Source organism: Haliotis rufescens, unplaced genomic scaffold (genome assembly GCF_023055435.1).
Source record: "Haliotis rufescens isolate VD_foot unplaced genomic scaffold, xgHalRufe1.0.p SCAF_9, whole genome shotgun sequence".
Taxonomy (NCBI): Eukaryota; Metazoa; Mollusca; class Gastropoda; order Lepetellida; family Haliotidae; genus Haliotis; species Haliotis rufescens.
The window spans coordinates 16875883-16900093 of NW_025964383.1; the positions used below are offsets into that span (position 1 = coordinate 16875883).

Sequence of the window (24211 nt, forward strand, 5' to 3'; positions counted from 1 at the left end):
AATTATGTGCTTGTGAGCAGTTTCTAGGAAAGCAGTATATTGCTGCCACATTTATGTATAGCAAGCAGTTTTAGGGAATTCTATACCTAGATGCTAATGATGTATATGCAAAAAGTTTCTAAGAAAGCAGTATATTGCTGCCACAGTTATGTATAGCAAGCAGTTTTAGGGAACCAATCAATACCTAGATGCTACAATTATGTCTATGCAAACAGATTCTAGGGAAGCAGTACCTCACTGTCACAATCATATCTATGCAAACAGTTTCTAGGAAAGCAGTATGTTGCTGCCACAGTTATGTATAGCAAGCCGTTTTAAGAGAATCAATACCTAGATGCTACAATGATGTATATGCAAACAGTTTCTAGGAAAGCAGTATGTTGCTGCCACAGTTATGTATAGCAAGCCGTTTTAAGAGAATCGATACCTAGATGCTACAATGATGTATATGCAAACAGTTTCTAGGAAAGCATTATATTGCTGCCACAGTTATGTATAGCAAGCCGTTTTAAGAGAATCGATACCTAAATGCTACAATGATGTATATACAAACAGTTTCTAGGAAAGCAGTACATTGCTGCCACAATGATGTATATGCAAACATTTTCAAGGGAAGCAGTATTCCACTGCCACAAGGATGTATATGCAGGCAGTTTCTTGGGCAGTACCGAGCTGCCACAATATTCTCCCATGCTAAGACAAATGGGGATAGGTAATACTCTGTGACCTGACAGATCGATTAAACCGTAAAACAACATTCTTACTCCTCTGAACCTGGTGGTTAGTCAAGTTTCACATTTTCTTTGGATTCTGAAATCACTGTTTGGACCAATGGACTTCAGGCATTTTTTACCCTTTATCAATTAACGTTAAATTCTTAAATTTAAGAAGAATTTAAAAGACTGATTAATTGCCACATTCTTGTCATATCTGTGCTCACTTTTCATCTGGTGAGACACACACAACCAGTGGCCATGTGATCCATTGTCCAGTCATTTGACCTGCATGTCCAGATGCGATAGATAAACAGGTGACACCACCCACAGTCGGAGTGGTTAATCAGGGGCCCACGGTAAACCAAAGTCAATAAACACTAACAGACCAGAAATGTCAACACTTCCAAAGTATTTCTCTTATTTAGGCTAGAACAAATTTATTACTTGGTTCACAACTTTTCTGTGCAAATAAAGGGTTGCAAGGGTTGACTGGATGATAATAAAATTATGACTATAGAACAATGCGTAATAATTATTGGATTATAATTACAAATGATTATGTATCTGATAAATTTTCTGAAAAAATTGAAATAATTGCTAAAACAAAACAGTTCAATTGCAAATGATGAACCATAAACTCAAATTATGTTTGTTGATGTGTAATTGTTGTTTTCCCCCAAAGTGCTTTTCAAATTAATATTTTAACAAACACCCTAATATGCAATGTGTTTGTTTTTTCATATGGGCCTACTTTCAGTACAAGGGGCATTTGGGTAGCCTAGTGGTTAAAGCGTTCGCTCTTTAACGCCGAAGACCCGGGTTCGATTCCCGACATGGCTACAAGTACAATGTGTGAAGCCCATTTGTGGTGTCCCCCACCGTGATATTGCTGGAATATTGCTAAAAGCTGCATAAAACCATACTCAATCACACACTTTCCGTAGAATATAGCTCATAACGATGTAGCAAGCTCATTAAGATGTGGGAATAGCTGAGGATTACTGGTGCAGCATTAGGCAATAATCACTCACTCACTCACTCTCTGGTAGCATTGGGGTGGTTGGGTGGCTGGGTGGCTAACAAGTTTTCTTGTCACGCCAAAGACCGAGGTTCAATTCCCAACATTGGTACAATGTATGAAGCCAATTTGTGGTGTTCATGAACGGGATACGGCTCTAAACCTCAACTCAGTCCCTCACTCATTGGTAGGATTTTAAATACTGTATTCGACGTAATAAGCGCCCACGGATATATTTGCTAATAGGACCCCTCCCGCTTGATCAATGTTCACAAGACTTATTCATTCGCATGCAATACACACTCGTGTGTTATATGCATCCTTAATTATGGGCAATTAATTCTAGAAAAATATATCTGCCGTACATAAACATTTCAGGCTGTCAGCATAAACCACTTAATTTATCTTTCAACTCTGTTTTTCTTTCACCAAAATAATATTCTAATAAGAGCACCCTATTTCTAATTTTGAGAGCGCCCGGGCGCTTTTTACGTCGAATACGGTAGGTGTGAAACAAACAAAGAAATTCTGTGCAGCTTCGATAAAATATCCCATGAGGAGATGGTCCGATGTTAAATACGGCAAATAGATCCGAGGCTTAGTCTACAATAAAGTTAATTACAGGTCTACAATATGGCAGAGGTATAAAATGAAGAGAAATTCTGTTTGTCCATGTGCTGGATTTGAACAAGTTTTATTGACAACTCTGTCGGCTGAACTTGTACATATTTGTTGAATTAAGAAGGTAGTGTTATCTTTTACGACTCTACACCAGATAAGGGAGCTGGTTTAGTGGGCATCCTGTGCTCTGAGATTTATTGACAACAATAAAATGCCTCGAAACCTTCCCGCAATGGGGTGGAGAGTTTGATCAAGTGTTGTAAAAAGTTCTGCAGAGATGCTTTGCAGCCTCTTCTATTAACCATCTGACTTAAAACTGTGCTAAACGTGCAAAAAGGTCCTATATGGATTATAGCATAAGGCATAAATATATATATTTACTCTACTTTTACGCCATGATCTGGTAATTCAAGGGATTTTCTTCTCATTACGTGCAGTTTATTGTGCTGAACACGGTTGATGTTAGGTCAGGATCAGAGGGATGGTATTATATACAAATTGGCTGATGATTTATGAATGCAATAATACACATGTTGGCACTATGCCTCAGACATACTATTTTTTATTATGATGCTATCACAAATTGATTCCACCTTCCGAATCTGATGTGAGAATGGCATTTCGCCATTTAACATGTGGTTAATAATTTAATGTCAGCTATTTTCTTTTGATTATTATATGCATAGATTATTTGAATTTTCTCTCACGAATGTTTCCGTTAAATGTCACTTGTCTCGAAGTCATCATTCCTAACAGTATTTTTCTTCTTTATCATTTCAGAATTTTTCACGGAATTGTTGGATAATGCCAGAAGAGATCTACACGAAATGTTTGTTAAAACATACGGACTGCTATACCAACAAAATGCACACATATTCACAGATCTGTTTGATGATCTGAGGGGATACTACAAGGGCAAGGACAAAAACTTAAAGGACGTTATGGATAACTTTTTCAGCAGACTTTTACAGAAAATGTTTGAACTTATAAATACTCAATACGCCTTTGACGAAGAATATATGGCGTGTGTCACAGATCGCATGGATGAATTAAAACCATTCGGGGATGTACCTGCGAAGTTGTCCATTCAAGTAAGGAGAGCATTCATCGCAGCTCGAACATTTGTGCAGGGACTTGCGATTGGACGGGATGTCATCATGAACGTCATGGAGGTGAGTTATCCTTGAGGTACCGTTCCCTTATGTATGTTGTATTTGTGTTATCCTGTGTAGGCCTTAGACTGTGTTCAAGTTATCCCATATGTAGGTCTGACTATGTGTTAAGATGCTGTCCCATACGTAGGTCTCAGTGTGTAGTATACACTTTATCCCATACATAGAGCTAGGTATGTGTTGACATTGTCCCATGCATAGGCCAATATACACATGCTGTATCTCATAGGTAAGCCAGTGTATAATAAGTTTGTAGTACATGCATTGTCCACTATTTTGGCCTAATCATATACTTGTATTATCCCAAAAAAGGCCTGAGTATGTAGTATATGCATTATCCCATACAAGGCCTGAGTAAGTAGTATATGCATTATTCCATGGACCCGTGAAGATCGGACGTAGAATAGTCTTCAGCAACCCATGCTTGCCGTAAAAGGCAATTATGCTTGTCGTAAAAGGCGACTAATGGGATCGGGTGGTCAGGCTCGCTGACTTGGTTGATACATGTCATCTATCCCAATTGCACGGATCGATGCTCATGATGTCAATCACTGGATTGTCTGGTCCAGACTCAATTATTTACAGACTGCTGTCATATAGCTGGAATATTGCTGAATGCGGCGTTAAACAACAAACAAACAAACAATCATTATTCCATACAAGGCCTGAGTATGTAGTATGTGCATTATCCCATACAATGCCTACTTATGTTGTATATGCATTTTGCCATACAATCGCTACATATGTAGCATATGAGTTGTTATCATAGGGCTGGGCATGTTATCCCTTATTGATTTCACTGATTGGGCACAGGGGCAGTAATTGGAGGGAACTGTTGTAGGAGACTGGTACATGAAATAATGGTCCTCATAAAGCCAGTATCAAAATAAAACCTGATTAGGTTATAGCATGGATGAGGTGAAGGAGAAGAGGCGTAATGATTTTATTTTCCTGCTCCAAGATTAGGCAGATAAGGGATAATAATGATTGATGAGAGAGTAGTAGAGAATTGGGAGTGATTCAGTACTGTTTGACTGTAATATTACGTCTACATCTCAGCATCCTGAAACTAATCAGCCATATGAACCGATGGTTGATAGCATGAGTAACTGTCTCTGGAGAATGCCCAGCAATGGATAGGTTCAGGGTGAGGGTTGATAAAGGAATTAAAAGACATACTGTATTCGACGTTATAAGCGCCCAGGGCGCTCTCAAAATTAGAAATAGGGGGCTCTTATTAGAATATTATTTTGGTGGAAAAAAACAGAATTGAAAAAGATAAATTTCGTGGTTTATGCTGACGGTCTGAACTGTTTATATACGACAGATATATTTTTCCAGAATTTAATTGCCCATAATTAAGGGTGCATATAACACACGAGTGCGTATTATACACGAATAAATATGTCTCTTGTACATTGATCAATCGGAAGGGATGCTAATTGGGATTGTTCATTTGGCAATATATTAGCAAATATAGCAACTACCTACCTTATCTATGTAGGACCAACTGTTTAAACTCACTCACTCACTCACTCACTTTCGGGATGATCTTATTGGGACACTTCTGTATTACTCACAGTGTTTCATGTTGTCCTAAAAATGTCTTATTCCATGTTGATGTGGGAAGTATATGTCATCTACTTATGACTCTTGTATAAATTTTCAGATGTCCTTTTCACATAAAGGACTTCCCTTACTTGCCTAACTCTTTGCATATATATAATATATAGAGAGAGCACTAAGGCTACACCACAGGGAGTAGTAGAGCAACTCAACCCCATAATCATCAATAATTTGAATACTTATGTCCCGACTGACAAGTGAAATTTGTATGAGAATTTTTTTCTAAAACATAATCTGTGTTGTTATGGATATTGAGCAACCTTCTGACATTCAAAGTTGAAGATAGCCAAAGCCACCATCATGTGGGTATAAAAGTCAAAGCTTACAAAGTGCAGTTACATTTATCATTGTAATACCATCAGATGTAGCTTTCCAGTATACTGTCATGGGATTAACCAATCACAATGCTGTGTTACAGGTGACCTACCAATCAGGATTGTTTGCCTTGGGGATTAACCAATCAGACTACTGCCTTTATGATATTAATATGTCAGACCTGAAGGAGTACTTGAAATTGAATGAACTTGTTAATAATTCATATCCCTGGTATCAGTTTTTGTCTCAAACACTCTATAGATGTAAATGTCTCTAATGTATTTTGTTCTACAGTTGAATATACATATTATTAATCACCATGGTAACGGTACGGTCATGAGATCAAATCATGTTGATTACAGCATATAAATGAGTCGTGGCCCAAGTATGATATTTGTTTTGTTTGCTCTGGTCAGCACTTGCAGCTGCAATTAGTTGCAGGAAAATAGTTTGTTTGTTATGAAGGCAGCAGTAGAGGCCAGGCAGATAAGGACATACCAGGAGCTGTGTATATTTTCTCCTCCAAAGATAATATGGCCGTTATATCAGATCTTCCTGATAACTACATCTCATGTTACACTTGGACCTGAAATGAATCTGCATAATTAGCTTCACTGTACAGTAGAGGTTCAGGGCCATGTAATTTGTTGTGTGGATACACTGACACTTTCCGCATTAAACATTTACGTTCATGTCACTTCAGAATATGCTCATGTAAACTTTTGTGGGAGGCTCCAAGATGTTATTAGTTGTGAGGGTAATGGTATCAAAACTGCAATTAAGAAAAGATTGGATCAAACTGATAATGTTGAATAAATGTCATTACTGAATTTGATATCAGCAAAGTTGGCCCTAGATTCATTAATATTTTTTTTTTCCGAGGCCCTATCTCCTGCAAGTCTGAAGGGGAAGTGTGGGTGTGAGGTGTGTGCAGATCTCGCGGGCGTGTGCAACTGTAGGTGTTGTATTGGTGTAAGGGGTGTAAAGGGTGTGGCTAGATGTTTGTTTGTTGTTTACTGCCATACTCAGCACCCTCAGCAATATTCCAGCTATATGATGGCGGTCTGTAAATAATCGAAACAATCCAGTGATTGACATCATGAGCATCAATCTACCCAATTGGGATACGATGACATGCTCCAACCATTCAGCGAGCCTGACCACCTCATCCCGTTAGTCATGGTTTTGTAACGAGCATGCGGATATAGGTGACATGTAGATAAAGGTGACGTGTGGATATAGGTGGCGTGTGGATATAGGAGGCGTGTGGCTATATGTGGCGTGTGGCTATAGGAGGCGTGTAGATATATGTGGCGTGTGGCTATAGGAAGCGTGTAGATATAGGTGGCGTGTAGATATAGGAGGCGTGTGGATATAGGTGGCGTGTAGATATTGGTTAAGTGTGGATATAGGTGGCGTGTGGATATAGGTGGCGTGTGGATATAGGTGGCGTGTGGATATAGGTGGCGTGTAGATATTGGTTAAGTGTGGATATAGGTGGAGTGTGGATATAGGAGGCATGAGGTAGGAGGTGGGTGTAGGTAGACTGCGTTCATGTGTATGTATAGAGAGTTCCGTGACTGAAAGTTCACCTCTATCTTACTGTCAGACAAGGTGAGAGAAAACAAGACATATGTTGTGATCCACACACATGTGCACAGCAGAACTTGAGGCAGACCCTTTCAGTTGGAACTTGAGGGTTCACATGTAATGTTAGCATCAGCTGTAAGGCAAACAGTTTTTGTTAAAGTGACTGGTTGCTTTTGTGACCCCAAGTGCTGATACTTGAGGCCAGCTTGTAAAGACATGACACACACAGTCTTCATGTTTAGTCAAGAAAACACCCAAACTGTTCAGATAATCTTTCAGGATTTTAAGACTCATATCGTCATGGAATAAGGAGCATTAGCTACACCGCATCATGTATCATGTATCATGTATCATGTATCGATGTGTAAAATGCAGCACAGTCCAAGGTCAGGGACTGGCGCTCAAGGGAAGCTGCTAAAGTCATAATGGGCCGGCAGTGAGTCAGGAATGCTGCTTGATTGTACATTGGTCTTGTTGATGTTATGTGAACAGTTGGATAACAGATTTATGGCTTCTTAATGTCAGGAGTGCCGGAGTTCATGCGACAGTAAGGTTACATTTGGATCCAATTTCCATTCAGGCACAGCTTTCTTTCCATAATCTTTCTTATAACATCAACAAACGTTTTTAATAAATGTCCCTGTCTAATTGGGGTTGTCTAACAGTTTTTGAAAGGGGTCAGTTGCCTGTTTTTGTAGTGTCAATGTGACTTTTTCTACAAAGTTTGTGTACTTGATTAAAGTGAGTGAGTGAGTAAAAATTAACATCGTATCAGCATTATTTCAGCCATAAAGAGACACTTGATCAAACACAAAGATCACATGGTACTTGTAGTGTATACCCTAAAGGGTGGCCTAGCGGCCCCGGGTCATTATCGCTGCAGACCCCACTCACTCTGGCTAAGAACCAGCTGTTTCATTTGTCCTATGGAATGCATCCTTCAAGTTATACATGTTCACTCACTCACTCACTCACTCACTCACTCACTCACTCACTCACTCTCTCACTCTCTCACTCACTCACTCACACACTCACTCACTCACTCACTCTCTCACTCTCTCACTCACTCACTCTCTCACTCACTCACTCACTCACTCACTCACTCACTCACTCACTCACTCACTCACTCACTCACTCACTCTCTCACTCACTCACTCACTCACCCACCCACCCACACACACACTCACTCACTCACTCACTCACTCACTCACTCACTCACACACTCTCTCACTCACTCACTCACTCACTCACTCACTCACTCACTCACTCTCTCACTCACTCACTCACTCACTCACTCACTCACTCACTCACCCACCCCCACACACACACTCACTCACTCACTCACTCACTCACTCACTCACACACTCTCTCACTCTCTCACTCACTCACTCTCTCACTCTCTCACTCTCTCACTCACTCACTCACTCACTCTCTCACTCTCTCACTCACTCTCACTCACTCTCTCACTCACTCACTCACTCACTCACTCTCTCACTCACTCACTCACTCACTCACTCACTCACTCACTCACTCACTCTCTCACTCACTCACTCACTCACTCACTCACTCACTCACTCACTCTCTCACTCACTCACTCACTCACTCACTCTCTCTCTCACTCACTCACTCTCTCACTCACTCACTCACTCACTCACTCACTCACTCTCTCACTCACTCACTCACTCACTCACTCTCTCACTCACTCACTCACTCACTCACTCACTCTCTCACTCACTCACTCACTCACTCACTCACTCACTCACTCACTCACTCTCTCACTCACTCACTCACTCACTCACTCTCACTCACTCACTCACTCACTCTCTCACTCACTCACTCACTCACTCTCTCACTCACTCACTCACTCACTCACTCACTCACTCACTCACTCACTCACTCACTCTCTCACTCACTCACTCACTCACTCACTCACTCTCTCACTCACTCACTCACTCACTCACTCACTCACTCACTCACTCACTCACTCACTCTCTCTCTCTCTCACTCACTCACTCACTCTCTCACTCACTCACTCACTCACTCACTCACTCACTCACTCACTCACTCTCTCACTCACTCACTCACTCACTCACTCACTCACTCTCTCACTCACTCACTCACTCACTCACTCACTCACTCACTCACTCACCCACCCTGTCACTGCTTGTTATGTAGGCGACTACAAAAATAATTCAAGACCCACGTGTTCAAACAACTGTTTTCACTTAAAAATAAGTTGACACATATTTTACAAAAACTGACATTTAATGCAGTGATCCAGGTGTTGAATTATTGAAAATAAACTACCTCAGAGTCATCAAAGGCAAATTGATTGTTTTGCTGCAAGTGAGAAAGTGGTATTCAGGAAGTGGCAGCCATGTTTGTTATCTCTGTAAGGAGTTTGGCTTTGATGTGTATGACTTGGAGCTTGTAAGAGATACATCTATGATTCGTCCCTCCCAGGGGGAACGTCTTCAAACATTAAGGTGAACATCCTTATCGTCACTGAAATATTCATGAGAGGAAATATTAGTTTATATCCACCTGCTCCACCAGAGTGGTAGCCAATTAGAGATTGACATTGCAGGACACTAAACATAACAAAATGAAAGCACTGAGGATTTGAAATATGATGTCAAGATCTTTTGATCATCTTGATAAGTTTGTAATACATCGATAAGAAAAAACGAAAAGCCATGTTTCTAGAAAAAAGTACATACATTTTCAACAGTACTGTTAAATCAGTGTTTTCATTTGTGTTTTTTTAATACTACATTTACATCTGGGACTGTCAGCAGGACTGGTGGTATTGTAGCCCAGTGGTTAAAGCGTTAGCTCACCACAGTGAAGGCCTGGTTTCTATTCCTCATGATGCAGCAGGAATACTGTTAAGATGGGCACTCACTCACTCACTCACTCACTCACTCACTCATGGGGTGGTCGGGTCGCCTAGTGGTTAAAGCATTCGCTCGTCACGCCGAAGACCCGGGTTCGATTCCCGACATGGGTACAATGTGTGAAGCCCATTTCTGGTGTCCCCCGCCGTGATATTGCTGGAATATTGCTAAAAGCGGCCATACTCCACTCACTCACTCACTCACTCACACACACACTGATTTTTTACCTTTGATTGATAATTTTAAAATTAAAGTTTTTCAGTGATAATATAGTTTGTTAGGGATAACAATTGAGTGTATCATGTAGTAAATTAGCAAGTTTTGGCCTGCTTTCTTGGTAAATGTGTATGTGTTGCAAAGCACAGTTAAATAAAAGAGTTTTGTTATTTATTGGTTTTTACATGAAAGATCCTCTTAAATGATGATATTTTTTTTTCACACTGTTGATCAATGACAAAGATAACACTGATTTCAAGCAGTAGATATCAGTTTTTCAGTAACGAGGAGTCAAGTTTGAAATTTACAGTACATGATAGTTTCAAGGCCGAGTCAAAGAGGTGACACTTTCTTTTCCAAGTGGGAAAAGAGAACCGGCAATTTGTTCTTGGTGAACTATTAGCCTACAGATTGATGTATTTGTGTTCAGTCGTTTGTTTTCCCTCCATTTAAGGTCATGTTTGCTCAATGAATTGAATTTCTCGTCTGCAGAGAGGGTAGTTCCAGCCTAACACACAACAAGCTGGCTAAAATGGGGAACTCGTTCAAGAGGAAAAAATGCTAGTTAAGACGCAAGAAAACATTTCTAATTAGGGATTACTTAACTGAAAAAAGTGTGGGAAATTTTACAGATTTCAAGGTTAAAGAGAGCTTGAAGGGAATGGGGACGTAAGCAGTTTATGACGTGTAATTTTGTTAAACAGTTATTTTGTTGTTGAAATTGACGATTAATTTAAATCTGGATTTCTAATTTGATTTTGTTTCTGGTGCAGATGATAGTAAAAGTAACAAAAATATGTATTGCACCTTTGTAGCAAATGTGTCTGTCATTTTGTAGAATTTACATAATGGTGCAGTTCTTTTGATATTTCATTTTCTGTTTTTAAGTGTGAAATATCAAATGGAAGTTTAAAGTTCTCACTACACCAACATATATATGTGTAATGATGTTACAATAGATGATGACATCACAATAGATGATGATGTCACAGGCAGTCATTGCTGCAGGCATGTTGACACTTAGTTTCTCACAGTTCTAATCTTCACTAATATTTCAGCCTGGTAAATAGATATATTACTACACTTGTGTGGAATATTATGTGTGTGGTATTTGTATATTTGTATATTTTGACAGGGAAAAATTCTGATGCTTTTGTCATAGAAAATAAGAACATCAGTAATCGGAATGAAGCAATTATTTTCCTCTTCATGACAAGACCTGTATTGTAGAACTCCATTATTGAACGTATCCACAGCCAACATTGGGCATGTTTGGTCTAGCATCACATTTCATTCTGAAAAAGCAAAAGGCAAAAGCAGTGGCAAGTAAACATGTCTCTCTTCGGAAGTTATTCTTATTTATATCCCGGTTTCTTTCTAACACCTCCAACATTGTTGCCGTTGTTCCCAACAACAAGGGAAATATGAAGTAGAATGTAGGACATGACACAGTTGCCTTTGCTGACATGCCAGATGGTTGGCTGCAGGGAGACTGCTAGGGCTTGAGGACAAACAAGGCCATTACTCTTTCATACGTTAGAGCTGAAATTCGATTTTCCTCATTTTCTCTCGATGAATTCTTGTAATTTATTTGAATTTTATATGGATAGAAGTGATGCAATTATTTTCATGGTTAGCGGCTTCACTGCATTTGAAACCCTAGTGTACAACTTTAATTTGTGAAATGATAATATTTTTTCAGTTTTGAAATATTTTAAAATGGTTAAGATATTAAGATACATGTAAGAAGCCTCACTTTCAACATTGTTGGAAGAGTTTTGTTGATTCAAGTATAAAATAGGTAATCCCAAGTTGAAATATTGTACTTTTCAGAGTTTTAAGTTATTCATTTGATCTCATGGGGCATGCAAATCTTCAAGTTATAGTTGAGTATGATCATAGGTACTGTTCACATAGCTGACTGTCTGTATACACTACACCAAGATAAACCCTAGTAGCCACAAATGATGTTGTGCATAGAGACCATGATTCCGTCAGTAAGTTCCCTGGATGCTTGAAGATGTTACAAAGGTGTTCTTTAATATACCAAACCGCCTCCGTGGTCTTGTGGTAGAGCACATGTGCATGCACGTCGCTATAAAAGTGCAATAATCTTGGACGCGACGTTAAACCCAATTTCACCTCACCTTTAATATACCAAACATGGCAGCACCTTGAAAGGATATAATAAATAAGTTGGATTGGTGTTATGGCCATTTTAGAATATTTACGCTTTACTTTTTGAAAACAACTTACACCATACCGTAATGAAACGTAACCTGCTGTGATATAATCGACGTACTGTTCAAAGTAGCTTACAAACTTACGTAATTAAAGCACAACATTTCGAACATTAATCTCTCTTGCAGATCCCACAGCATACATATGTTATGAAACAATGACCCCCATACCATTCTCGGACGATTTTCAGAACATTTTCAGACCATCCTTGGTGGTTCCTTAATACTCAAGGGTTTCCTTATGGAATATTGTGTATTTTACGTTATACATAACTGTTTTGGGGGTTTTGTCAGCAGGGACCTCCTTTATTTGTGATAGGGGCAAATTTAAGTCAAATACGGTTATAAAAAGCAGGATATTTCTGTCAGCATGATTCTAGAGATGAAATGATTAATTTCATTGAGTTGTTAGAGTCCTTAGCCACAACCGGCTTCACAAGTGTTGCAGCATGGTTACTCCTAGTTCGATGGCAAGGGCAACCCTGAATACCACACGCAGGAAGGCCTGGGTTAAGCCTGATAATCGCACCAACCTTTGCTCTGCCATTTTCAGAAGGGCTCCATACATAGCCAAAATATTTATGGATGATATTTGATTGTGGATGTTTGGGGTTTTGTTGGCTTGGATGTCTGCTCCTATCTGGGGACCTCTGTGACCGATGTTGAAAGGTGGCTGGCCATGGGTCAGGATGTTAGTGTATTGATAAACAGTACCATAGCACAGACAGTTTGCGTTTTCCACAGCATTAACTTTGATGTGTTCACAAGACATTGCCGTAAATTGCTTGCATTCTGTTACAGATAGCTAAATGCTTAGACGTGCAGAATGTTTCAGATTTTTCTGTTTGTTGACTCAGTGGCTCATATCAGCTAGGAATAGTTGCAATTAAAATGGTGTTTGTGCAGGAAGTTGCGCGGTTGGTAAATTGATTCATCTAGGTTATCATATCTCTGGTTGACGATGAACAGATACCAGTCTTGGTGTGAGGAGGCTAGACTTGCATAAGTGGGTTTGGCAAAATATCTTTCAATGAAAAAATGAAGTTTATTTTGAAAACAAATCATCAACATACTTTGTTCCTGTAAAAAAAATGTCTGATTTGCTTAATATTAATATAACCAAAATTACATTATTCCTTTCTTCAGTATGGCCTTGGAGCAAGGCTAGGATGAGCATATATTGTAGTATGGCCTTGGAGCAAGGCTAGGATGAGCATATATTGTAGTGTGGCCTTGGAGCAAGGCTAGGATGAGCATATATTGTAGTATGGCCTTGGAGCAAGGCTAGGATGAGCATATATTGTAGTGTGGCCTTGGAGCAAGGCTAGGATGAGCATACATTGTAGTATGGCCTTGGAGCAAGGCTAGGATGAGCATATATTGTAGTATGGCCTTGGAGCAAGGCTAGGATGAGCATATATTGTAGTATGGCCTTGGAGCAAGGCTAGGATGAGCATATATTGTAGTATAGCCTTGGAACAAGGCTAGGATGTACTTTCTCCCACAATAACCATCAACACTATGTTCGCTCAGAGACATCTTCCACCAATGCTGAATTGATGTTGCAGATACCCGCCACGGATCAGTGTACCCGAGGGCTGATGAAGATGATGTACTGCCCGCACTGTCAGGGGTTGGTCAGCACCAAACCCTGCAACAACTTCTGCCTCAACACCATGAAGGGCTGCCTCGCCTACCAGGCCGACATCAACAATGTGTGGAACGAGTATATTGGTAAGTAGCAAGACTTTGTTTGCTTTATTCATGTGCTGCAAGGGTGGCCCCATGCCATGTGTGTTTGCTTCTCCATCATGAACCAGGAGTTTGATTCCACACACTTACCTTCGGGGCACCTGTTTGATTATCCATCATGAACCAGGAATTTGATTCCACACAATTACCCTCGGGGCACCTGTTTGCTTATTGGTCATAGGCCAGGAGTTTGATTCTACACACTTTTTTTACCTGCCCTCAGTATTGATGTTAAGTAATACTGGTGCTAGGCAATTCCACAAGCAGTATCTGAGTTAGAAGAAGTCCCATGCAGTATCTTGATTTTTCCATGCATTAGAATCTATCGGTATTGAAGTTTGTTTGTCGCACTAATGTTATTTTAATGTAACTTTCGGTAAGTGAAATTTTGTGATTGGATGATACGCAATCATTTTATCTAATAGTTGTAATATACGCAATCGATTTATCTAATAGTTGTAATATACGCTTTAGTTTTGTTTCAACATGTATTTAAAGGTTTTATTGCATATTTGATATGCTAGGATTTGATTTATCTGCGTGTTTCAGTTTATTTAAAGTGTATTTGCATTGCTTATCTCGAGCTCTGTATGCCTGCATGCACGTACTCTTTTATTTAAGAAAACATTCTCTTGCTAACCCCAAATATTTTGTTACTGCATATGCACATTCTCCAAGAGGCGGGAGATAGGAAGCTGAAGGTGATGAATGCTAATGTGCACTGTCTGGAGTGTCCGATGTAGGTTAATGGAATACTAACTGTCCATTGTCTGTGCCACCCATTCATTAGGCAAGCAGCTATGTAAGGTTGGGGAAATGTATGACTGCTCAAACTTCATGAAACAAGCTTACATCATAGTCACAGTCAAGTCTGTGGAGATTTGGGTGCTAGTTAACAGAAGTTAGTTTGTCTTTGATCGCAAGTTTGTTAAATATCACCGGTTGAGTATCCAAACTTCTCTGCTCAGATTGGCTACATGAAACATTTTGGCAAGTCCATACCAAATTCAGCTGACATTTAACTGGTTTATGAAAGTGTTCTGTCAAATTCAAATTTAAAGGAGTCAGAACATGGTCTTGAAATTTAATTTTTTTGTTTGGAATAAATCGTGTTCAGGGAAGTATGACTGCATCTAGCAGAATCTAATTTCAAGTATGTAATATATTTATTTATTGTTTATTCGGTATGAGTAACAGTGTACTACTGACAATTTTTCAAGTTTTTTGTTTGTTTAATATTTTTGAACTGAACAAACTTCTTACTATCTTAAGTTTGCAGAACTTGATTTAAGGAAAATATGACTTCATTGCTTATGAAACCTTTTTTATCACACATTCTCATATAAGCTCCTAACACCTCCTGACCTTGCAAGGAGTATCAGTATCTGCACACCTCTCCGATAGTGGACTGCATTTAGAAATAGACTGGGTTCAGATAAACACTGTTTATCATTCCCAGACTCTCACATATAACATTTCCATGTTCGTTATATTCTATCAGCAAAGTGGAATTTGTTTGATAATGATTGCTGCTACCGATGTTGGCTGTTACCGAATGAATCACCAGGTGTCACAGGCTACACATTAGTTAATGTTTTGTAAAGGTCTGCCACCTATTAGCATCTGGTTTCAACATGTACTACTCCCCTGTCAGCAAGTCCCATGGTATTCTAGACGAAACCACCCTCAGATGGCAACATGGGGCTGTTTTTATTGGATTTCTCTGCCTGTATTGCTTACAGTGACATAAGAACTGATCCATGATCATGTGTTAAAAATGAGTGTTCTACACTTGTATATTGTGCCTGAATTACATACGGGTGAGATATTTCACTACTTGCAGGTGAGATATTTCACTACACACGGGTGAGATATTTCACTGCACACAGGTGAGATATTTCACTACACACGGGTGAGATATTTCACTACATACAGGTGAGATATTTCACTATTTGCAGGTGAGATATTTCACTACACACAGGTGAGATATTTCACTACTTGCAGGTGAGATATTTCACTACTTGCAGGTGAGATATTTCACTACACACAGGTGAGATATTTCACTCCATACAGGTGAGATATTTCACTACTTGCAGGTGAGATATTTCACTACATACAGGTAAGATATTTCACTACTTGCAGGTGAGATAATTCACTACACACAGGTGAGATATTTCACTACTTGCAGGTGAGATATTTCACTACTTGCAGGTGAGATATTTCACTACACACAGGTGAGATATTTCACTCCATACAGGTGAGATATTTCACTCCATACAGGTGAGATATTTCACTACTTGCAGGTGAGATATTTCACTACACACAGGTGAGATATTTCACTACACACGGGTCAGATATTTCACTACTTGCAGGTGAGATATTTCACTACTTGCAGGTGAGATATTTCACTACACACAGGTGAGATATTTCACTCCATACAGGTGAGATATTTCACTACATACAGGTGAGATATTTCACTACATACAATCCAGAACCATAACTATATTTTTAATACTTACACGTGGGATACATTCATAAGAAATGAGTGCATCAAACTATCATCTTACACAATAGGGTACAAGACTCTTCTGTATTCACGGCAAATAGTTTATTCTTAAATACACTCTTCACGCTGAAGACCCGGATTTGATTCGCGACATGGGTCAATGTGTGAAGCCCATTTCTGGAGTCCCCTGCTTTGATATTGCTTGTATATTGCCGAAAGCGGCCTAAAAACTCACTCACTCACTCACTCACTCACTCACTCACTCACTCACTCACTCACTCAATTCTGGAACAGTTTTCAGTAGAAGGGGCATTCGGATAGCCTAGTGGTTAAAGCGTTCGCTCATCACGCCGAAGACCCGGGTTCAATTCCTGACGTGTGAAGCCCATTTCTGGTGTCCCCCGCTGTGATATTGCTGGAATATTGCTAAAAGCGGCGTAAAACAATACTCACTCACTCACTCACTCACTCACTCACTCACTCACTCACTCACTCACTCACTCACTCACTCACTCACTCACTCACTCACTCACTCACTCACTCACAGCGCATAGTTTATTCTTAAATACACTCTTCACGCTGAAGACCCGGATTCAGGTTGCGTCATGGGTACAATGTGTGAAGCCCATTTCTGGAGTCCCCTGGAACAGTTTTAGTAAGGACAGGTCGTACAAAACACCCTGCAACAGATAACCACAAGTAATTAATATTAACAGTGTACCTTGTTTCCCCAAAGCCCAGCTGAAGGTTAGGCAGCAAATGACACCAGCAAGTACTGTTTCAGTAACCCCAACCCATTTGCTGCATATCTTCTTCCTGTCTACCAACATTGTTTATGGGGAAAGTAATCTTTCACCTATGTACATTAAGGAATTCGCCTGCTCAGCTGATGTACGAATCGGAGTGGGTATTCTACCCCCCTCCACGTGGGCCCCACCTGTACAAGTGTTCCTCCAACCCAGGCAGGCCCTTGTCTATATGGGAATTAAACTGCAGAAAAAAAGCCAGGAGGCCAGGTGAACCCAATTATCCAGGAACCATAGCTCTTCTTTGAAGAGCAACAAAACCTGGCCATAGTCAGGAAACATCGTAGTTTCTCGCACTGTAGTTATTAACCTCCAACGAGACATCTGAAAATTGAGGCAAGGAAAAACGTTTTTGTTTTGATCGATCGAGGTGTACGTAGAAGAAACAGGTGTTAATTGTAGGCCAGCAAGGTGTTACTCCCGGGCTTTGAACACTCTCAGGTCTGCTCTGTTGTTCCGGCTTGCCGAAACAATTCTGTTAAATATACCAAGCCTTCTTATCAGGTTGTTATACCGATTTGAATGTGTTTGTTTTCTGTGATATCTTGATAGTATGGTTCGAAACATTAAGCTTCATATTTCTTCTTTCTTAGAGTGAGAAGGGTATTAATGCATTTTGTAGTAGATTCATGTTTTTGATGTATAATGATGCAAAAAGAAATTTGATTTGAGCGATTTTGATTTGTTTTCACGTCTTGTTATGTGTAGTAACCATGGTAACAATCAGATTTACTCATTTTGAAATACAAAGTTCTTATTTTTTTATTTAATTTTCAAATATTCTTTTACAGAAAATTAACCTGAAATCAGTCCTGCCATTAGCGTTATTATGTTACCTTGCCTCCAGGATTTCCGACACAAAAATCTATAAAACAAGGCCTCACATAAATATCAATTATCTGACATCAAAATTTACATTTGACGCAAACAAACAAGAAATAGCATCATGATTCTTATTGTCTTTGTTTCTCTTTCATTATTTTTCAATTGGCAGTACAATTATCATGTGTAGAAAGATTTAAATTTCCATTTTCTAAAGTTTTGTAAACTAGAACCATGATGATCTCTGTCCAGGAAGGCCATCTGTGAGTTGACAGTTTCAAACTACAGGCCAAGAGGGGCACACTGTGCCATGGAAAGCCGACATTTTGAAACGAGGAACAACTGTGACCACTGTAGGTGAACTTTGTATGCGTACACATGATTCAAGAACAAACCCCGTGTACTGCGCTTCTCAAGAATGTGCGCTACATAAACTTCCACATCCGAAAATGGCACAGAAATCTTAATCGGCACCAGTCGTGGTATTCTATCCCACAAGACATTGCAAAGTTTTGATTCTAGTTCCTGTCAGTATTACGGGAAATGCTACCAGATGTCGACTGGAGAAGTCGAAACCAGATGATCCCAATTCTGCAAAAAGGCTCCGCCCAGACCCCGAGAAAACAAATAAACGCATGTAAAAACAATTATTCAGTCCGCCTTGAAACAAGTGATTGCCATAGCAGTTTGCCCTTGAAATCCCTATCTTTTGATTGGTGGAGACTCAGTTTGAGACACTAGTTCCTACTCATGCAGTGAAACAACAGTTGATATTTGAACTTAAGCGCAAATATTTTTTTTTCATATGATTTTCTTTTTAATGGACACAGTGCTACTCCTGTTTTGTGAAGTTAATAGTCTTTTGGTAAAATATATTAATTCAAATTAGAATATTAGAGAACCATATATCTGTTGGTAATTGTTACTTGTTAATATTTGAGAGGAAACAGGATTACAATTTTGTTGTCTATCCGTCCGTATTTGGTTTCCCAGAGCACAACAAACCATAAAAGATTTTTCATCCAAACTTGACCCGTGAAGATTCCGGGGTAGAATAGGTCTTCAGCAACCCATGCTTGCCGTAAAAGGCGACTATGCTTGTCGTAAAAGGCAACTAACGGGATCGGGTGGTCAGGCTCGCTGACTTGGTTGATGCATGTCATCGATCCCAATTGCGTGGACCGATGCTCATGATGTCAATCACTGGATTCTCTGGTCCAGACTCGATTATTTACAGACCGCCGTCATATAGCTGGAATATTGCTGAGTGTGGCGTTAAACAACAAACCAAACAACCAATCAATCATCCAAACTAGGTACGTGTATTAACCAGGGTCTGAAGTGGTGCCTCTTGCAAATGTTTGGGGGGATTGGTCATCTTCTGATGACTCTTGCTCTATTGCCATTACTATCCTTCTGAATAACATTCACACAAACATAGAAGGATGAGTTGATAGTTTGCGTGGTTGTGGGTGGGGAAGGGTTTCCTTGGGGCGTAAAGAACATTACTTGGGATGTAAGTAGGGTGGTTTTATTCTTTGATAAATTAAGAGGTATTTTCTCTTTAGAATACACTATAAAGTGAAATCCTTTTGAGAATCATCTGAGTATATGCTTTTATTGTGGAAATTTTCTGGGAGGCATTCAAGAAAAAACTGATGTTATGAAGATTGATATACCCTTGGGATAACTGAAAGTAAGATTCAGGATGTATGAGGGTTGACATCCCGGGGTGTATATGCTGAGATGTTCTTAGGTGATGCATTGAGGGTGAACTTCAGGTGATGCAATATAGAGGGGGGTAATTTAAGAGTGTATGCATTCAAGCGGGTTATATTAGGGTGGATACATTCAAGGCTATCTTGTTTCAGCATTTCAAATTCAATTTAATTTCAGTTGATCATCATTCAAAATGAAATAACCAATAGAAAGGATGATGACAGGAGAGAGGGAATAAGCTGCAATATCCCCTAGCAGTTAATACATCATAGGAGATAATATATATCCCATGGATGGGATTATAGGATTATTGGAAGCACCTTCAAGAGGTGAAATATCAGACAAGATATCCACCTCTGAAAACACAGTATTAAACTTCCAAAGTAATGGCAAGATTTATGGCAGGGGCTCATGACGTCTTGCAGCGGGTCACACAACTCCCCCAGCTCGTAATCCTGGAGGGGCGGATGTTAACACTCAGGGGTCATTCGAGGATATATGACCTCATATATTCTATCCAACTCGAGCTAATGAGCTAATTAATATACCAGGGGAAGCTAGTATATCAATATATCATTACAGATTGGGCAATATTAAGAGTTATATTGTCAATTAATATACATTACAGTTTCTTTGATTTCGATCAACGTTTTATCCTTGCGATTGTTCTTGACTGAATTATTAGCTCAACTGGGTGACAAAGTGACAAGTGATATTTTGTGACAGTTTTCTTATGTCTGTCCAATATGTCTTTGCTTTTGTCAAATCCCTCTGTGATGTCAACAAATTAAAACACAAAACACATCGTGAGTCATTCCTGTCAGTTTTTACTTGGTGGTAAGGCCAGACTTTCAGGTCGTTAAGGTCGAAGAAATCAAAATCACAATATTAGAATTTCAAACAGTGTTTTTTTATTTCCTCAAAGTTTTAAGTAGGCAGGGAAAACAAGCTATGGGGGGTTGAGAGTTTAAGAGATAAAGTTTAACAGGTTTTAATTGTAATAATTCAAATGTTTTATTCAGATTGATAGCGACGGAAAATGAATTTTGTTTTGTTTTTAATTTTTCTCGTTTCTGGTTGGTGGAATGATAAATCCAATGGTTTTCATTTCTATTTATTTTTTACATTTCTATTTTTGGGAGCCGTCGATTCATAAACCAAAAAACTGGCGTAACACAGTGGGCTGACAGTATATATTCGGGCATGTAAGGAAGGGGTTCTATAGTCTCAGGCTATTGATGCCAGCGGTTATGTTGTGCCGGAGCAATGCTGTGTGTTTATGTCATAGTCAGTAGACTATTAAACATACAAGGGTCAGCAAGATTATGATGTGTTCCTTTCGGTTCCTTTTTAACAAATTATGAGTTTGATTTGTAATTGTCTTTTTACGATTCCCTCAAGATCAATTCCAGCCATAAAATTATGGCCTCTTTTCGTCATGGCCAACGAAGCGAGTCAATCTCGACTATGAATACTCTTCAAAGAGCGAATCCTTTGAATCCTACCTCTTTTGAATAGACCTATCAAATACTCGGCTATAGGCAGTGTAACAAAACGACAGCAAGAGGCTTCTGGTTCACTAAGAATTTGAATTTTGCTCCTACGAAATGGTTCCAACATTGAGTAGATGAAAGGACTGTGATTATCCAAGGTATGGAAACTCTCCCCCTACCCACAATGCCCTATTGCCTTATGTTGGCGCTAAACCCTTTTATCTTGACCCGTTGGCCATCCATCAAATGGGCCTGACAGCTAGACATTGAGGGGAATTCAGGGTGGATGGTGTACCCGAGGGTATTGGGTTTAATCCTGGACCCAGGAACGCATCCAGTTACTCCCCACCATACACTTTTCTGAATTACTGAACGACATTTGTCTAAATTGAAACGTTTGAAACATTTGAGATCCATTTGATACTGAAATATGTCTTGATGTGGAATAGATAGGACCTGTATATTATGTTTTAAATTGCATAAGCTTTTGTGTTTGAAATTGAACTGTTAAGGAAAAGCTGAATAAACAGTTCATTGACCAGTGTGGCTTTTTACAGGCAACGCTGAGTTTTAGAATAGAGAAAGTAATTATAGAAAATCGTGATTAATGTTGATTTGTCGGGTTGGCCATTGCATGGCAGGAGCACTGCTGTGCAGTGTCAGGCAACAAACGTTAACTTTTCTATGTAAATTGTGTGAGTTGAGGGTGCTACGGGTATGTCCTCTTTTCACGAACACCTGGTGTCTCCACTGATGTTCAGTGATCCATTCATACAATTTTCACCTCTATTTTGCCTTTTACGCCTAATGGAATCAATGGATAATGGAGCTATGCCCTGGCGTTGAGGTTTCATATTTACTTAGGTTAAGATGTATAATTATGTTCACTCAGAAACAACCAAGAGTCCCCAGGACTTGGAGATGTAAACACCAAGGTCAATCACCGAGCCATATTCTCAGTAAGAAGGACACTTTGTTTTCTGACTTGGAATTTCTTTCTCGGGATCCTGTATAATATTGAATCCTTCTTCTCATGTTGCGAATAAACATGAAAAAGTGGATAAAAGTATTTTATTTCAAATGAAAAAAGTTGATATTGTCATGAAAACTCTCTGCTGTCGTGGGAGTATTTTTGAGAGCAGTAACGTGTAATACTATACATTTTGTTAGGAAGACGAGATCAGATTAGAAATGCCGCCATATTTAAGGGGGATGTTATTTGTCTTCTATTAGATGAATCATCATGGTTTTCTTCAAGCCCTCTGCGTCTGCTCTATGAACCATTCTTGATAAATTGAGGGGCGCGTTAAATGCAAATTTTGGACAGCGATTTCATGCCGAGAATCTCAAATGGAAATGAAATATTTGTTTTTGAACAATTTTAGTGGATTTGTTTTTTGTCAGCCTGCGTGTCAACTAATCATATGACAGCGGGTGTTCACAGAGGGCGCTGCATGAATTATGATGATTGGTTGATGTGAAATGGTCGATAATGAAGTGATACTGTTGAAAAAGATATATCATATTCCCGCATTTGGAGAAAACTCAATTTGAGTTAACGACAGAGTATTTGGGCAGAGACCTGACTCGATATGAAATATTTTCATTGTTTCCTGCTGGTATACTAATGAAGCAGAATGGGAGGAGCAGACAACCAAAAAGGCCTCCCCTGTTTTCGGTGTATAATTACCAAACAAATGGATGATGTTCCACATTAAGATGACATAATACATTTATCACACGCTTAGAATGAGCATTTACCAGAGCATGACAGATGATCAATATCGGTGAAGTTTCAGCACATCTGAATTTAGATGCGTAACTTTGAATCTATGTATTGAATGGCTGAGTGAGGGCTTAATGTGATTACTGAAGTTTTACTGCGAATACTGCGAAAGTTCGACTTTGGCAATCACATTTGGCAATACAGCAGATTAGGCAGCATGTTTCTTTCCATTATGTGTAAACAAGTAGCAAGATCCAGCTTTTCGTGTGTTTGTTTCAAATAAATCATTCTAAATTCCTGTCATTACGAGTCCAATTCGACACGTTTATTTATTGAGAATTAATAGAACTAATCAGAATACACATATTGGAATAATCCGTTTTACCCAAACCAATTCTGTCTGTAATAATAGTTCATTGTCAGGGCAGTATCGGGGAAAGTTTTACGTTATTTGTACATGATCTTATGAGGTTTTATGTAGAAGTACCATATCCAGGAATCGGGAGAACAGCGGTGAAGACTTCATATAGTGATGTGATATCAGTGACATCCACAGACACGTCTCCTTGACGTGTTACTTCCCGTTTATATAGCACAGCCCAAGTAATTATCAGCATGATGTTTGTTTGTTGTTTAATGCCGCGTTAGAGCTATTACAGCTATATGATGGCCGTCTGAATAATCGAGCCTGGACCAGACAATCCAGTGAAAGACATCAGGAACATCGATCCACACAATTGTGATACGATGACATGCATCAACAAAGTTGGCAAGCCTGAACACCCAGTCCTGTCAGTCGCCTCTTACAACAACCTGGGTTGCTGAAGACAAATTCTAAACCAGATCTTCACAGGTCTGTTATCAGCATGAGGCGTTATTGTTCGTAAAGCCCTTCTGACAATGTATGCGAGACTGTTGTGCATCTAGCAGTATGTCAACAGGCAGTTGTTTCACTGTTGTGCAGGATTGGTTGATG

At 39.4% G+C, this 24211-nt stretch overlaps 1 protein-coding gene across 1 annotated transcript in view; it reads left to right on the forward strand.

The window, feature by feature from the left end:
• LOC124119714 (glypican-6-like) overlaps positions 1-24211 on the forward strand; it is a 109139-nt gene that overhangs the window by 59699 nt on the left and 25229 nt on the right. The window contains exons 3-4 of the mRNA XM_046482317.2: positions 3136-3527; positions 13980-14145. Of these exons, the coding sequence (XP_046338273.1) occupies positions 3136-3527; positions 13980-14145 (558 nt within the window). The remainder of the gene's footprint in view (positions 1-3135; positions 3528-13979; positions 14146-24211) is intronic.